The sequence below is a fragment of the Terrapene carolina genome, unplaced genomic scaffold (genome assembly GCF_002925995.2).
Source record: "Terrapene carolina triunguis isolate 2854851 unplaced genomic scaffold, T_m_triunguis-2.0 Scaffold23, whole genome shotgun sequence".
In the NCBI taxonomy this organism is placed as follows: Eukaryota; Metazoa; Chordata; order Testudines; family Emydidae; genus Terrapene; species Terrapene triunguis.
This window is the reverse complement of record NW_020664374.1, coordinates 17,292,289-17,310,052: the sequence shown is the minus strand read 5'-3', so window position 1 is coordinate 17,310,052 and position 17,764 is coordinate 17,292,289. Positions and strand designations below refer to the sequence as shown.

Below are 17,764 nucleotides of genomic sequence, written 5' to 3'. Positions count from 1 at the left end.
GTCCTTTGGAGTCACGCCTCCTCTTGGTTCGCAATAGCCGGAATGTGTTGACCTTCCCGGCACGCTGCAAAGCCCAACTTTTCGGGAGGGCTACCAAAGAAGCAACTGTTGTTAGGGGAAAACATACAGGGGAAGAGGAAGTTGGGGGCTGGTTTGTTTTTGTGGTGCCTGATTATTTAGCACACATTCGGGGGTGTTTCCTATTCCCAGCATTTGTCAGAAGCACCTAGAGCATTCAGAGAGGTGCCTCTTGTTGTTTCATAAATCTAAAGAAATAAATAAGCCAATGTGGGCACAGGGAAACCTTAAAGAGCATGGGTGAAATCATGGCCCCACTGAATTCAATGGCAAAACTCCTAAAGATGTCAATGGGGCCAGGTTTCACCCCTGGAAAATGCAAGGCTGTAGTTACAGCATATCTATTTTATATGCCTGCAAGCATATAAAACCTGTAATTCATGTTTTAAACAAAGTCCTGCAATTCTATACATATTATATAAGAGATCCTGAGCTCTAATAAACTGGTGTACTTATGCTGGATCCTTAATGTCAGATTTTTAAAATGTTTCATGTTGGAAAGGCTGGAGGGAAATGAGGACCAGACACCATTGATCTCTTTTCCCCAATTCTTTAAGGGCCCGTGTGTTTATACTGTAAACAAATGGCAAGTTGTTTTTCTTAATGCACATGTACTGACGTGTGGATTGAAAGCTTTCTTAATGATTTATCTGAGCTGATGGTGGATGTCACATGAGTCCAATTCCCCCTGGTGTCCTGACCTCCAGAAAAAGTAAACATGTAAAAATGTAACCCTAAACCTCAGTTTAATTGCTTTAAAACTTAAAACAACTAAGGTCAGTTGATGAAGCCAAAAAGATAAAGGCAGATCATTCAACAACGGCATTAAACATATTGGCCTTACCTTTCTCGTTGGGCTGCTTTCTTCTGTCTGTGATGGAGCTCTATTCATCTGAGGATGTAATTCCATCTCAGATACTTGCTCTGTCTGTAACAACAAATCAGTCACCGCTACACCCAGAAAATGACTAGCAGTCATGTACAATAAAGACAAAGAAAGCAAACACTAGACACAAAAGGAAAGTTACTTTAGCAATTTAACTCTGAGGGGGAAAGTTATGGTGACAGCTAAGTGAATGACACACGTCTTTTGTATATTTTTAATTAAACCATTTCCCCCCTTTATTGTGATAAGAAAACAAGAGAAAACTTTTTGTGAAAAGCTACAAATGGCAACGTCTCTGAACATAAATGGCCTGCTACCCAGGAGTCTTTTCTAAGGTTTGGTTCCTACAATATAGCACATAGAGCTCTTCCATTATGAGAAAAGAAAAGCCACAGCAACAACTACAAAGGTCAGGGGTGCAAACTGTCACTGGATCCTGAAGACTCCAGTTGAAAAACTGAACAAATAGTAATATGAACATATATTGAGATCAAATGATATTCAGTGGGAGGGAGGGGTTTACAGGGGAGCCTCTGACTGTGGGTGCTAAGGCCTAGAACAAGAAAATGGGAAGTACCGCAAAAACTGTGATGATGTCACTTTATATACAAGGTATAGAAAGAGACAAATCTACCTCCTTCCTGTCCTAATCCAGCTCCAAATAGAAAATAATTGCAACAGTCAAAGCATTTCCAAGGAAAAGTCCTTAAATGTAACAGGCTAGGCTGAAAATTAAAACAGGGGGTTACTGCACTACAGCACGCTCACTTCTCCAAAATGGTTTATTTCTGTGCGGCTACATTTAAAGGGTTAAGTCCCGGGCTCCACAGGCGTCAATGGCAAAACTCCCATTAACTTTAGTGGGGCCTGGATTTCACCTAAAGACTCTTACCAATAATTTATCAAGCACGGAATAACCTATTCTGTTATTGCTGACAGACTCTTGCTGAGAGACTTTGGAAGCAATGACAGTCCCTTCATTATCATGATCTAGAGCAGTCGAAGTTACTTCAATGCCTCTGATTCAGCGCAACCCATAAATCAAACCATGTCAGAATTAGATATAGATTATAACATATTTAAAGAGGGGCTTTATCATACCACTTCCACTCCCTTCACAACAGAAGCATGGAAGCTGGTGGGGAGAGGAAGCTCTGTCGTGTTTGCTAGTGCTCTACAACTGAAAGGGGTAGAAATAATGCTAGGAGAGGGATTTGTGATCTTCCTTTAAATGCATATGTAATTCCTCAAGACAGAAGGGAAAATAAAATGCGATGGCTGACAAGATTTCCCTTTTCCTCCTTCAAGTATGGTACATTTGAACTACAAACCAATGCTAAAAAGAATTTGCCAGGGGGCTAATATGTGTACTAACATTTTGATTCCGAAAACCTTCCAGGTATTGCTAGGCTGAGATAATAACTGAAGGCTCCTGACATACAGAGGAATGAAAGGGGGGAAAGGGCACACTCTGCTGAATCACTGAAATCAAGGATTTAATTTTTTCTTAATAAAACATGTCTCTCTGTTATCCAGTGAAAAACAATAGATTCCCTACTTTCCAGAACCATTTCTTGTGTAACAAAGAAATTCAGGACCAAAACACAGGCTTCAGTGGCTTGGCAACAGCATATCGGGCAGGCACTCCAGGCATATAAATTCTAATGAATGATCTTGGGACAGCAGAGCTCAAATGCATCACGGAGGCAATGAATTTGGACACCGGGGGAATGAAAATCTCCGCCCTCACCCACATTCCTTTGAGAAAGGGTTGATTCACAGAGAAAAACCAATGATGATGGCCCCAGAGGGAGCCATGTGGTATGTCCTCCTGCTCAGAAGAAATGTACGGAAGGGGACCACATGTAACTGAGTGAGAAAGGAAGCAGGAAAAAATCAAGTAAAAGATTCTAGGAGGATAGTTTGAGATGGAAGGAAGAGATAACCAGAGAAGCACCATTTGGTTCTGACTACTGATTAGATTTTGGCAGGTGCAAAAAGGATCATACTTCAGTTGCAAAGCTACAGCGCTTTACTCCCCTCATCCCCCCGCCACCGACTGCCTTCACACACACATACACACATACACACATACACACACACACACACACAGGTTGGGATTTGCAAAAGTGCTCAGCTCCCATTGAAGTCAATGGTAAAACTCTCACTGAAGTTACTGGGAGCAGAGTCAGGCTGCCTTTGACCATCCCAACCTACAACTAAACTGATCCAAAAAGAAAGGCCTCACAGCAGAACAATGTTACTTAAAATAATATTTGTAAAAGGAAAGAAAAAAGTACAAGTTTTGGACACTATCAGATGCAAATATTGAACCAAGTGTTGATGCCAATGCTAAAGGAAAAGATTTCAGAATTTCCTGCCGATCTGATGACACAGCATTTTTTATGTTTATTGGCTATTTGAGTGCTGTGGGCATGGGCCACCCATTAGAATAACAGCTTCAGTGATTGCAGGGTTACATTTCTATTGTACTGTTCGCTGCTGTCAAAAGCCATTGGTGTTGGTACCGCCCTGCCTATTCATTTGTGATCATGAGGATCATACCCCCGTGTGGAATGCGGATCTCACAATACAATTGGGTACGGCTAACAAGAGAGGTCAGATGGTTAAATACATACACAGATTTTATAAAAGAAAGGAATCAGTTCTGGTACAGGAGCTGATGTAAAATGAATACAACCACTGGTTGTCGTGTCCTTAAAGTGCCACCTAGTGGTATTTAGAACAGGTCATTACTGTGTTTCTCAGAACACAGTCCGCACAAGAGATGCATGCATATTCATCAGCTTGGGACTGATCTGATGGTTCTGAATTCATTCACAAGCAGGGGTGAAAGTAAGGCGGTACGGCATACCGGTAAAAAGTGGTTGCCTGTACCGGCCCATACCGCTGACTTTAAAGTGCTGCTGCTCCTTTTGCCCACCCCACACCCACCTGGCCGTCAGCAGCCCTGCCAGGTTCCTACTGTCAATGCCGCCGATGCGGGGAGGGGCACAAAAGGGGCAGCGACATTAAAGTGCTGCCGCAGCAACATTAAAGTGCTGCCACAGCAAAAGGACCCTGCTTAAAGAGCTGCTGCAGCAGCGCTTTAACATCCCTGCCCCTTTTGCCCCCCCGAGGCCGCCGTCGGGGGTGGGGGCAAAAGGAGCAGCTACCCAGGGGCTGGCGATTTAAAAGGGCCTGAGGCTCCGGCCACTGCAGGTAGCTGCAGTGGCTGGAGCCCTGGGCCCTTTAAATTGCTGCTGGAGCCCCAGGGGGTGCAGGTGGGCTGGCTGGGGGACACTGACCCCCCCAGCCTTGCCCCTTCCGGGGAGGAGGGGGGGGAAGAGCTCCCCCCCCGCCCCCCCACCGGTAAGAGAAATTTTACTTTCACCCCGGTTCACAAGGCAGGCGGACAACAGGCTACACTGGAGACAGCGTGTATGAACTCTTCTGAACTTTCCATTTCCTCTTATAAAAAGAAAGCCTGGTCTATACCTAAAAGTTTTCCTAACACAGCTACATTAGGTGTATGAAAAAAAATCGGCCCCCTAACCAACATAGCTATGCCAGCAAAAGCCCTAAGGTAGAAGCAGTTATACCAGTAATAAAGTATTTTTACCAGTATCACTTATTTTGTTCGGGGAACTGGTATAAGATATAGCAGCAAAAGCATTTCCCCTCACTGGTCCCACTCAGATTTTAAAGGAATAGTCATACAGACAACGGGTGTGTTACTTTTTCATGAGCTGCCTCTGCTGGGGATTTCCCCTTTGAGGAAGATCCAGAGAAGAGATAACAGTCAGGACGGCCTGGGCAAATACCAGAGACATAGTAGACCTGAGGGGATTCATGGGATTTTGGAGCCAGACCTCTTTCCTCATGGAGGTAGCAATCTCTCTCTCCCCAGTAAAAGAATGCAGAGGATACTCCACAAGAAGCAGCTACAGGTATTCATCTACATGGGAATGATCTGGTCTAAAGTTATTTCAGAAACAGTGTGGCATTTATGACAGCTTTTTTCTTTTGGCAGGGGATTTCCCCCCCCATTCATTTCACTGCTTTCACCTTTGGCTCTACATACCAGCACCTGTCTCTCTTGCTGTGGGCTGAGTGCAAGTTGCTCCAGAATATGTCACAATGCCACTCTGAGCAGCTGCTATGGAGCACGGGGAGAAGGTGATCACTGACAAGCAATGTGAGGTGTGCTCCCTCTATTCTATTCCATTCTAGCTCTTTTACCATGCTCATCAGTGAATACCTGGGCATCTCTCCTTCATTCGGGAGCTGAGCAACATGTTCCTTGCTTCCCATGTGCTTTTACAACTCTATGGTATGAGGAATTCTTCCTTGGTGCTAAAGACTTCAGTCTTCTACTGTAGAGTCTGAAAGTCTTCAGCATGTAAGCACCACTTTACAACTTAAATGCAAGGCCTTGTCTACACATGAAAGTAGCACCACTTTAACTACATTGGTATAATTAAAGCACTGCAATCTACTGAGTGTGGATGCAGTTAGACGGATATATAAGCTATACTTGTATAAGGCATTTTTATACTGTTATAACTGCGTCCACACAAGGGGTTGTACCAGTATAACTATTTTGGTTTAAAAAAAAAAAAAATCACATCCCTAACTGACACAGTTATAGTGGTACAAAACCTGTGTGTATACCAGGCCTAAGACTATACTATTTTGGGAAAGAGTAATAAAGGACTAAACAAAAGACTAACATTAACATACTCTTCTATTTCAAAATTCTTCAAAATTTTGAAATAGAAGAGTTCACAAGGCAGGCGGACAACAGACCAATGTACAGCAGTTCATATTCCAAAGAGATATTCCTCCTATGTTCCTCAGCTGCACATCATATTCATATTTTCGGAGGATACTCTTACCCTCCAAGCAGGGGGTTACAAGGGCGTGGCTACACTTGCGAGTTAGAGCGCATTAAAGCAGCCCAGTGCACTCTAACTCACGACCCATCTACACTGGCAAGGCATGTAGAGTGCTCTGACTCCGCAGCTAGAGCGCTCCTGGTACTCCACCTCGGCGAATGGAATAACGTTTGATGCGCCCCCACTGGAGCACTGTGGCGCCAGTGTGGACGCCCTGGTCGGTTAATGCGCTCTGATCGGCCTCCAGAAGTGTCCCACAATGCCTGTTCTAGCCACTCTGGAGCAATGACGAGGTGCTGGACCTAATCAGTGTTTGGGAGGAGGAAGCTGTCCAGTCCCAGCTGCGCTCCAGCCGCAGGAATTACGATACCTTTGGGCCGATATCAAGGGACATGATGGAAAGGGGCCATGACGGGGACGCTCTACAGTGCAGGGTTAAAGTGAGGGAGCTGCAGAATGCCTACCACAAAGCCCACGAGGCAAACAGCCGCTCCGGTGCTGCCCCCACGACCTGCTGTTTTTACAAAGAGCTGGATGCAATACTTGGGGGTGACCCCACCTCCACTCTGAATACCACCAATGGACACTTCAGAGCCTAGTCCAACAAGGCAGGAGGTGGAGGAAGCTAGGTGGGCTGGTGCCAGAATTGGAATATGCATACCATCTATCGCCCCTCTGCAGTTAGGGAAACCCATTTGTGCAAAGCCAGACACAATGTCATGCACGTTACCGAGAGTCACGGTTCTTCTGAGCAGGATGCGATTAATGGCCCTACAAACTTGCATCAACACGATTCCAACTGTGGACTTCCCCACTCCAAACTGGTCAGCGGCCGATCGGTAGCTGTTTGGAGTTGCCAGCTTCCAGATTGCAATAGCCACCCGCTTCTCCACTGGCAGGGCAGCTCTCAATCTCGTGTCCTTGCGCTGCAGGGTGGAGGCGAGCTCAGCACCCAGTCCCATGAAAGTGGCTTTTCTCATCCGAAAGTTCTGCAGCCACTGCTTGTCATCCCAGACTTGCAGGACGATGTGATCCCATCACTCAGTGCTTTTTTCCCCAAGCCCAAAAGCAGCATTCCATGGTGGTGAGCATGTCTGTGAATGCCACAAGCAATCTCGTGTCGTATGCGTTACTCAAGTCGATATCATCGTCGGAGTCCTCACTGTCACTTTGTATCTTAAAGAATAACTCGACTGCCAAACGTGATGTGCTGGCGAGACTCGTCAGCATATTCCTCAGCAGTTCGGGCTCCATTCCCGCAGACCGAAAGGGAAGACAGAGTGAGCAGCACAAAAAACATTGAAAGATGGCGCCAATTGTGGATGGAAGCAAAGGGATTGCTGGGATGCAAACCGATGCATCAAGGGGTGTTGGGACAGGACCCAGAATGCCCCGCACCCTCCACCCCCTTCCCACAAGCCACAGCACCGGAATGGGAAGAGGTGCTCTGTGGGATAGCTGTCCACAATGCACTGCTCCCAATGCCGCTGCAAGTGCCACAAAAGTGGCCACACCAGTATGCTTGCAGCTGTCAATGTGGACAGACTGCAGCGCTTTCCCTACTGCGCTCTCCGAAGGCTGGTTTAACTCAAAGCACTCTACATTTGCAAGTGTAGCCATGCCCTAAGAAGCTTCCATTCTAGAGGAATGTACTAGCAAGGCTCAGATCTCAATCTCCTACTGAGTGATCAAACTTGTAGCTCAGCAGCCAATATTACGTTTTCCCTAATGGACAGAGAAGAGGACAGTGTCAGGGCCCCTGGTTTTTATTCAGACACTCACTACTTCATTCTGTGACCCTGGGCCAGTCAGCCATAATAACCTCTCTACTGTCATCAGTAACAACATCTATCTGATGGGTTGTTGCAAGACTTGCTTAATTGTTTAGTACTTTGAAGTCCTCAGACGACAGGTTTAGATAAATGCAAAAATTACATTATTTTACATTTCATTTTTGTTTTTAGGTTCCGGTCCTCACTCCTCAAGTAAAGCAGGATTATACACAGATTCCACCCTCACTTTGCTAGAAGGAAGTGCATGATTGACCTTCCAAAGCAAAATAGATAACACACTTCATATTTCAGTTATATTGAAACATTTCTGCAGGAGAGAAATGCATATGGAGGGCCTGATCTTGCCAACACTTACAGGAGTGCTGGAACAATTTTTATAGTGGGGGTGCTGAGAGCTATTGAACCAAACTATAAACCCTGTATATGATGGAAACCACTTCAAGCCAGGGGTGTGGCAGCACTCCTCGTTCCAGCACATATGAACACTTATGTACAAGAGTAACTTTGCACATGTTAGTAGCCCAACTGAAGTCAATGAGACTATTCAAGTGAAAAAAGTTACCCATATGTGCAAAAGCATTCACAGGATCACCCGATGCTGATCACTTATAGTGCCACTTCTTCAATTTACAAAGAGGGGAGTGCAGAAGAGCTTACCTGTAAGGTGAGGTGGACTACTCATGCTTTACACTCTATAGGATACTAATTATACCCTTCTGTCACCTATAAATAGATTAATTTTGAGGGGCATCTTTTTCTCCTTTCTAAATGTTCACATATTTGTGTTTCAAACCAATTTTTCTGTTTAAAGGCTATTTCCAAAAAAAACAAGCCTTCTCCCTTCAGTTTCGGTGAGCCTGGTATATACCACATTGAACTGTCAATTCTTTTTACAGCTTGTTACAAAAACTGTAAGTGATAAGGCAGAAAGAAAACCTATAGGGATGCAAATGCAACAAGCTGCCAAGATCTTAGAGTGCTGACTGCTTTCTCAGCACTGTGCAATCCTGAAATTTTGATAAGCGCTTTTTAAAAAAAGCTATCTGAGAGCTGGTGATAAGGTTTGGGGAAAAGGCAGTAAATATGCACAAAGTGGCCACAATGTTCAACCCAACTGCAAGTAATGCATGGGACCCAGATGGAAACATTAACAATCTGCTTTAATACTCCACTTTAATAGAACCATATTAATATAAGCTGAAAGGGGGCATGTGCACTCTGTTAGAGACACAGGCATATGATTCTCATTTAAACAATTTTTGCAGCAAAATACAAAATTAATTTTTTTTTTTATTTAAGAGATTTGTTTCCCTCTGGAAACCACTTTAGAAAAGGTTTCATTGCATCTGTCACTGAACCCCAAAATAACTTATTAAATGTGCTGGTCGCTATCATTTTAAACCCTTTTTATTTTTCTGGTCTGGCTATTCTGGATTTAAGATATAATTTTCCCCTGACAGAGGAGGATAATCCACTTGTATTGTATTCAAAGTGACAGATGGCAGAATATTTCATACTACAGACGATTTATAGTTTTATTACAGTCACAGTCTTCTTTAGCATCTAACACATTGATTATACACCATATGTTAACCCACAGCAAATAGGGTGGACTGTATCAATCCTTTATAAAACAATTCCTTTTTTCTAATACAATGTTTGGATATACAGGCTAAAAAAAGGGTTTACCGTGACTTAATAATGTAAGAAAAGATTCGCTCTACTTGTACCACTGCGTATGCAAGTACTAGGTTGCCATAACCTCAATACATTATTTCCTTTTGATTTCTAAAACAAAAATGTACTTATCTAGAGCTCTAGATGTCCTGCCAGCACTTACAATCACATGCACAAATGTCATCAAGATTCAATATAAAAAAGCACGCCAATTAGCCTAATGTTTAAACAAAAACACAGCCACAATAGAATAATAGAAACAAACCAACATATTCTGTCCCATTCACTCAATGCCTTTACTTTCCCTGAATGCCTGTGCGAACAGATAGGTCATGCTAGATCCCCTAAAGGTCAGCAGACTTGGGCTATTTGGAACCAAGGGGGGGAGAAAAGAATTCCACATTCAAGGGACCCTCACAGAGATTATGCTGTTGACAGCTCTGTTTTTAATTCTGGTAGTATTAAAATGAAATGCATTTTCTTATTTATCACACATGAAGGGGCCTGGTTCCATTAAATTCAGCAGAATGACTCATTGATTTCAATGGTAATTGGATAGTTGATTAATAATTATTTAGACCCTGATTAAAGGAAGCACTGAAGTCTGTGAATAGGGTTAGATCATTGTTAACGTTTAAAAAAGGAATAGTGTGAAAACTTTAAGGAATTATCCAGTACCAGACTACATTTTTACATCTAAATGTTCTAACAGTTGTAAAAATAATAATGTCTCAGTTTTCAAATGTAACTCATTTCAAATTAAATAATTGAAAATCGTTTTTTTCGTTACTGACTTTTCCTGACAAGCCTTGTGTTCAGGATCCATTTTTGCACTGATGTTATCACAGCTACTGAGAAAAGATCAGCACTGATTTAGGGTTTGTGATGTCATGAGCAGTTCCAACAGATACATGGTATCCTGATCTCAGCAGTAAAATTAGAAAAATATTTTTTCAACTATTTTGCTTTTAAAAATTACAGATACAAGATTGTGAACTCTCTTTGTCTATGCCAGGGGTGGGCAAACTACGGCCCAGGGTCCGCATATTATTTTAATTTTGATTTTAATCTGGCCCTTTGAGCTCCAGCCGGGAAGTGGGGTAGGGGGCTTGCCCCGCTCTGCGCGGCTGCCAGAAGCAGCAGCATGTCCCCCCCCTCCGGCTCCTACGCATAGGGGTAAGCGCCACCCAGAGCCTGCACCCCTGACCCTCTCCCATGCCCCAACGCCCTGACCCTCTCCCGCCCTCCAAACCCATCGGTCCCAGCCCGGAGCACCCTCCTGCATCCTCAACCCCTCATCCCCAAGCCCACCCCAGAGCCCGCACCCCCCAGCCAGAGCCCTCACCACCCCTGCACCCCAACCCCCAATTTCATGAGCATTCATGGCCCGCTATGCAATTTCCATACCCAGATGTGGCCCTCGGGCCAAAAAGTTTGCCCATCCCTGGTCTATGTTTACAGTCCCTGCTGAAATGGGGCCCCAATCTGATTGCGACCTTCAGGTTCTGATTCAATACCCACTGAAAGTAATAGAAAGACTCTCACTGACTTCCAGCAACTTGGATCAGGCCCTTAGATGCTACTGGAAAATAACAATAATTTATACTTTCACAGCTAGATTGCGTAAACCTTACTTACACTGGTGAGAACGTAGTGATATAATAATCAAATTAACCTCATTGAGTAAGTGCTTCCCAAGGTGAAGAAAGGCTACCAAACATTTATAAGGGTTGCACTATCTAACCTTCAGCCTACAGAATACCGTATTAGAAACTCAAGATTTTAATCTTTTAAGGCTCTGCAGCTCACGACTTCTTAACTATTCCATTTATTTTAAAGAATTTGCCAGAAGCTGGAAATGGGCGACAGGGGATGGATCACTTGATGATTACCTGTTCTGTTCATTCCCTCTGGGGCTCCTGGCATTGGCCACTATCGGAAGACAGGATACTGGGCTAGCTGGACCTTTGGTCTGACCCAGTATGGACGTTCTTATGTTCTTATTTACTTGAGTGAGTGTATACTTTTTAATCAATGTCTGCCGAAATCACCAGTACAAACGTGAAAATAGTAATCAAGTTTCCAAAAATAAATTACAGAAGAATCAGCATCAATTTACAAAACCAACAATTTTGTAAACCAGACTATGGGAGAGGAGGCTAGGAATAATTGGTTTTTCAGCCAAAATATATAGTCCCTCATTTTCCACGTCTCCCCTCATGTAGTACATGCAGGACTTGAGATGTATAGTGATTTATGCAGTGGAAGATACCACTATAGTGCAATTTAAGTTAGGAGTGCTAATTTAAGTGTGATATATGCTGCATTTATTTAGCTGACTCTGGATAAAACCCTGAACACCTATGTTCTGTTCAGTGTACCTCGATAATTCCTATTAACATTAATGTGCTAATAAATCCCCCACACTATGCAGCTGTTGAAACCAGCTCCTGTAGACCCAAAAGCCAACTGTAATAAGGTATTATTTTGTTTTACATAAAAGAATATGGGCCCTATCTAATCTTTGGGTGCATGTGCTCAGTTCAGTTCAAACGGAACCTCATTCATGTGTGTTCAAAGTCAATTCCAGTTGTAAATATATATTGTTACAAATTGTTATTTTGCTTAGTTGATTAATAATTTCATCCCTACTGCCACTAAATAACATGTATTTTGTTTGTATACACTGGCCAGCTTGTCTCCCTAACCTTCTGTTATTATTAACTGTTTGTATTACTGTATTGCCTAAGAGCCCCAGTTCTGGACCTGGACATCACTGTATTTGGAACTGTACAAACACAGAACAAAGAGACAGGCCCAGGCCCAAAGAGCTTAGAGCAGTAGATACTGGACAATCTAGTTAGACTGATTCCATCCCTCCTTAATTACTGATCCTTCGAGTTATCAGCTGTAGACAGGAAAATTTGAAAAACACGTTTATTCCTATATCTAAGAAAATGTTGCAGCAGGAGTATGTACAAAAACCACCACTGTGTATTATACAAGATAGCAGTGGAACTACATACACCCAATATTAGAAGGAAACACACTAGATCTGTAGATGGAAAATACTTCAAAATAATTTATTAGCCAAAACAGAAGACTAGCCTTTGTGTAAATCTACTTCTATTAAAAATCAGGGGGGTAGCCGTGTTAGTCTGGATCTGTAAAAGCAACAAAGAGTCCTGTGGCACCTTATAGACTAACAGACGTATTGGAGCATGAGCTTTCATGGGTGAATGCATCCGACGAAGTGGGTATTCACCCACAAAAGCTCATGCTCCAATACATCTGTTAGTCTATAAAGTGCCACAGGACTCTTTGCTGCTTCTATTAAAAAGTCTTTCCAGCAAACTTTCACAGTGACTTGGGCAAACTTGGATTGCCTTTAAAAAATACAGAAACACAATATCAGTGAATGAAGGTAATGCAGCTGATGTAATATATTTGGATTTTAGTAAGCATTTGATACTGTGTTTCACAAAATCTTACAGGAAAAATTAATTCAAATTGGCTTACAGAGGAAAACAGAGATGTGGATTGTAAACTGGATTAAGAGACCATAAACAATAGCTTGGATACCTCTCTACACTACAGTATCTAAGCTCTGATGAAAGGCAAATTTATTTATTGCAGTTACCACAGGAACACTGAGATTGATTTCAGAGCATTAGGAAAAATGTTGGTGAAAATTATATTGAAACAGGGGTCCATTGTGTGAAAAGATACAGATGAGGATTGGACTCAGTGCAGACTCTGACAACAGATAAGATCACAGAGGACACGGGTTACAGTAGTTCCTCAGGGAAACTCAAGAAGAAGTATATGCATGGTTAATCAACCACATCCTCAAGTTCTATAGATAGATGACAAGGATGCATGCACACCCACAAATTTACCTACAGGGCTACGAGTGACAGAGTCCTGGGGAACAAACCCAGCTGCCATTTCCCTCATTATTAGCTCACCCGAAGACAACATTCCCAACTCCTTTAGGCCCAAGAGAGGGGCTGAGGAACAAGGCCAGTTTAAGGCAATGCAGTGCCCTAACGACAGCTCTGGCAAACACTTCCAGAGCTCTGCCCCCATGGCTCTGTGCCCAGCCACACCCTTCCCTAGTTGAAGTGATGATAACAGAACCCTCCTTCCCCTCCCAGGCAGCGACAGCGGTATGATGATCCTTTCTACACCAGAGAAGAAGCAAGATGGGCCCCCTCTGCCTCCTAAGAGGCATGAGTGGCAGCAGCCCCCACACACACCACCACTAATATTTACCCCAATAACCAGGGTATATCTGCTTTGGTTGGTGGGCAAGGCCTGCTGCATTCTTCTCCTTCTGCTACATGCAGAGTCCTCTGCTGGGTTGGCCTTGTCGGGGGCACCCAGAGCCGCAAGCCATTTTGATGCATGGGACAGTGCACATCACTCGGAGCTGTTGTTTCAAGCTGTCTGCAGATTCAGGCAAACATCTCTGCATCGGTTACATTTGGGGGGCATAGCCCATACAATTTCAAAATTTTCTTCACAACTATGAAATCTAGCAACTTTCCTTTTTTTAAAAAAAAATAAGAACCGAGATTCGGATGTAATCACAAGACTCCAGGAGCAGAGGTCCTTGACATAGGCCTCTGGTGCCTATGTAGGGTGGCCAACTTTCTAATTTGTGAAAACCGGACACTGAGTGCCGGAACTTCCCCCGCCCCCTGCTCCGCCTCTTCCCCCGAGGCCCTCCGCCCACTCCTCTTTCCATCCCACCGTCGCTCGCTGCTCTTTCCATCACCCTCCCCCTGCCAGCTGAGCAGGGCTCTAGGGGTGGAAGTGTGACTGGGCAAGACGCTGGAGAGAGAGAGCCGGACTCTGGGGGTGAGTAACTGGGGCAAGATGGAGGAGAGAGAGCCAGGCTCCGGAGGTGGGGGGGTGACTGGGGCAGGCTGGGGGAGGGAGAGGCATGCTCTGGGGGTGGAGGAGTGAGTGGGGCAGGACGGGGCAGGGAGAGCAACGCTCGGGGCAGGACCAGGGAGCCGCCAGAACCTCTCTCTGCGGGAGCTGTTGCTGAATGCTCCTCCAGGCTCCAGCAGCAGCAGCTGCTCTTCCCTCCCCCCAGCGGCAGAGGCGGTTACTACAAGTAACTGGACTTTTAGTGTCCGGTCAGCACTGCTGACTGGACCCGGACAGGTTCCCTTTTCGACCAGACTTTCCGGTCGAAAACCAGGCACCTGGCAACCCTATGCCTTAATCCAGCCATGATGGGTTTTATTTAATAGGAAACAGGGTACTTTGCCTGGAAAGCAGGACCAGGGTTGAGGATACCAGTGCTATATCTGCCCAAAGCTATTAAGTGTGCAATAACCACCCAATGGCCCAAACCTGCTTATCCACCATTTAGCTAAGATGAACTATAAATCAATAAATAATGTGGTGGGTTGGATGCGGGCACAGTGTAATGAATTTCTGACAAAACCAGAAGTGTTTAGTGCTATGAATTACTGTGTTGTTTCAATAATATAGTGATGTTGGCTGCCTAGGAAGTACTGGCAGGAAGAGGGAAGTCTAACAAAAAAGCTGAAACAATTTCTGAAAACTACAAAAGTACAGGACCAAAGTTAAAGCTCCATTTCTACATTGTTATTGATTACTCTCGCACAGGAGCGTCTGCCCAATTAAAATATAATTGCTAAACTTCTATCCTACCATAACTTGCTGATGCACAACAGTACCTGGAGTCCAGTGAATCCCTTAATTTCATTCTATGAGTATGTCTTAACTGCACAGTTAAACTGGGTTCTTACTAGGTTTAGCCTACAGTCCCCTATCATCTACACAGGAAAACCTCTGGACAGGTCTGGAGAGTCTTTAAGCCCAGACTAGTTTACACAGCTGTGGGGTGTGGATTAGAACCTGTGCTCCACTTTCACTTGGGTTGGAACCCTCTCACTTTGCAGTGAGAATGCCAGTTAACTCACTCAAGTACGGATAGTCCTCAAACCCTTCCCACAATTCCCCCGAAGGACAAAGTTCTCCCACAACTGACCTGGAAAGAATCATAGAAAGTCTCAACACAAAGAACCATGGGCTATGCTCCCAGACACACATGGGTGAATGCAGAAACAGCGAGGATGCAGTAACGTGGGTGGGGCTTTCCTGTGAGGACTCTCACCCTGGACTAGGCTAAGGTGGGTGCCAATCACCCAGGTTAACTGTGCAGGGAACACATACTCTAAACACCTAACCAATCCTAGCTGCCTCCCAGTCATCCATGGAAAACTCCGGTCTTCAGAATAAATTGTTTCCCTCTTCCTACACTCCATCAATTGATTACAAAACAATGCCAAAATAATCACACCATAAGCATGCACAAGTGGTGCAGGGCAGCCTTAAAATACTTGGGACACATTTCATTCCCAAACTACATCTGTGATTCAGGGTGCTTAGCTATATATGGAGATTGAAATGTTAAGGCAATAAAAAGAATTTCCAATAACACTGTAGAAAATTAGTTGAAACAGAAATTTAAGAAGAGCAAGATAAGTCCTAAAACAGGTAAAAGCCGAGTATGTCACGCCAGTTTCAATGTTTTACTTCAGTTCTTCCTGATCCTGTCTCTATTCTGAAAACAGATTGGCTTCGCTTGAATTTATTCATGCTCTTTAAGTCAAGGGCCCCATTTGGGTAATGTAATCCATATGTTTGTTATAGCTGTGCTTGCTATAATTAAGGATCAGATAAGTTGAATTATGAACCCCATCCTCTATATACAATCTTGACCATTTAAAGGCACATTTTGATGACTAGGCACAGAAGATGTGAGCAAGGATGCAGCTGACATGGTCTAAAATATTATTAAAATTATTTTTCAATTCGAAGTCAAAATAACAGTATTCTGAGAAGGTAGAAATATCTTTTTTTTAAAACCCTGCTGTAACGCCCTCCAACCCCCGATAATTTTTAAAAGTAAAGTGTCATATGTTTCTCCAACACTATGTATTTTGCAAGGAATAGCGTATTGTAATGGGAAAGAAGAAAGCATTAGGAACTTTACATGGGAATTATAGTTTACAATTTTAGAGCGTACCTGTTCCTTTAGTCTGAATTCTACATAGCTGGATTTGGCCTGGGCAACAGGCTCGGTATTTGTGACATGGTGAGGACCCTGCTGGATATGAAAATACATATGAGTCTCTCCTGTTGCATGGTCAGAGAGAATAAAATCTATCACATGCTGAGAAAATAAGCAATTAGCAAAAGTATTACCTGTAGCACTGGTTTGATCCTCAAGAAAAGGGTTTTGTTTTGCTCGTTTGTTTATTTTCCAGACAGCGGTGACTGTAAGACTTTTGAGTGTGAAAGGGTACAATGGAGATGGAGATGCAGTGAAAGGGTACAGCTGATGATGGTAGTGATATAAGGGAGGCAGGAAGCAATAATTCAGAGTAGAAGGGGGTGCGATGAATAGACACGACTTACAGGAGATTAGGCAAAGCAAAGCTTTGATGGATGCACTAGGGTTGTAGTTGGATCAAAGAAGGCTTAAGGCAGCAATCTATATAATCCTCCAAATGAAGAATTTAGCAAATTCCAAAGATAATTTAGGGAAGAAGGGGGTGGAGAGAGAATTGTTGTTTGTGACCCAGCAAATGGCCACCTTCCCTTTAGAGAACACATGCCCCAGCCTACCATTAGGGGGCACTATGCTGCTGGAGATTCTGACTTTTATTTGAGACTTAAAACTGAAGTCCTGACTGCTGATGGTCGACTCAAAGGTGCCAATGCACTTTTTACCGGGAGTCGGAATGTTAGCTCCACAGTGGTCAGGGACTCAGTTCTACATCTCATCTGAAAGATTAACATATAAAATAAATTGCCATGTAAGGCCAACTGGAGCCAATGGTATAAATGAGTAAAACAGCTAGACAGACATTTTTATAGAAGAGGATTAAGAGAGGTGGCAAACAAGGAGGTGAAGATGCAATCACTAGGATAGGTCTTGCTGAGCTAACTGGCCTTTGCGTATCCATCATTCCTTATGAACTGAAGAACCTACACATAGTACCTTCCTTGGGACGACTGCTCATGATTAGATCCATTTAGGGTGACCAGACGTCCCGATAAAATCGGGACCGTCCCAATTTTTAGCTGTTTGTCCCGTGTCCTGACCGATCTCTGGTTGGGACACAATTTGCACTCGGCTTTTTTTTTATTTTTATTTTTTTTTTTGGCCCCCCGCCCCCGGTGTCCTGAAATTTTCTTCATCTCATCTGGTCACCCTAGATCCATTTGCTTTACACAATGGTTGTGTGACACTGGTGAACCAAAAGTCAGTAAATCACAGCATGCCACTCAATAATGTAGCTAACGTGGGACTTATTTCCTTTTAGCATGACTTTTCACACTGATATGTAACATATCATAATGTGATATGCATTTGCTCCCTG

The 17,764-nt window shown here is 43.7% G+C and overlaps 1 protein-coding gene across 1 annotated transcript in view; it reads right to left on the bottom strand.

Annotated features, from left to right (window-relative positions):
- Positions 1–17,764, bottom strand: part of LOC112103829 (ralBP1-associated Eps domain-containing protein 2) — a 139,229-nt gene that overhangs the window by 10,922 nt on the left and 110,543 nt on the right. Inside the window, exons 15-16 of the mRNA XM_029910945.1 lie at positions 16,405–16,485; positions 923–1,006 (exon numbers count right to left, since the gene is read on the bottom strand). Of these exons, the coding sequence (XP_029766805.1) occupies positions 923–1,006; positions 16,405–16,485 (165 nt within the window). The remainder of the gene's footprint in view (positions 1–922; positions 1,007–16,404; positions 16,486–17,764) is intronic.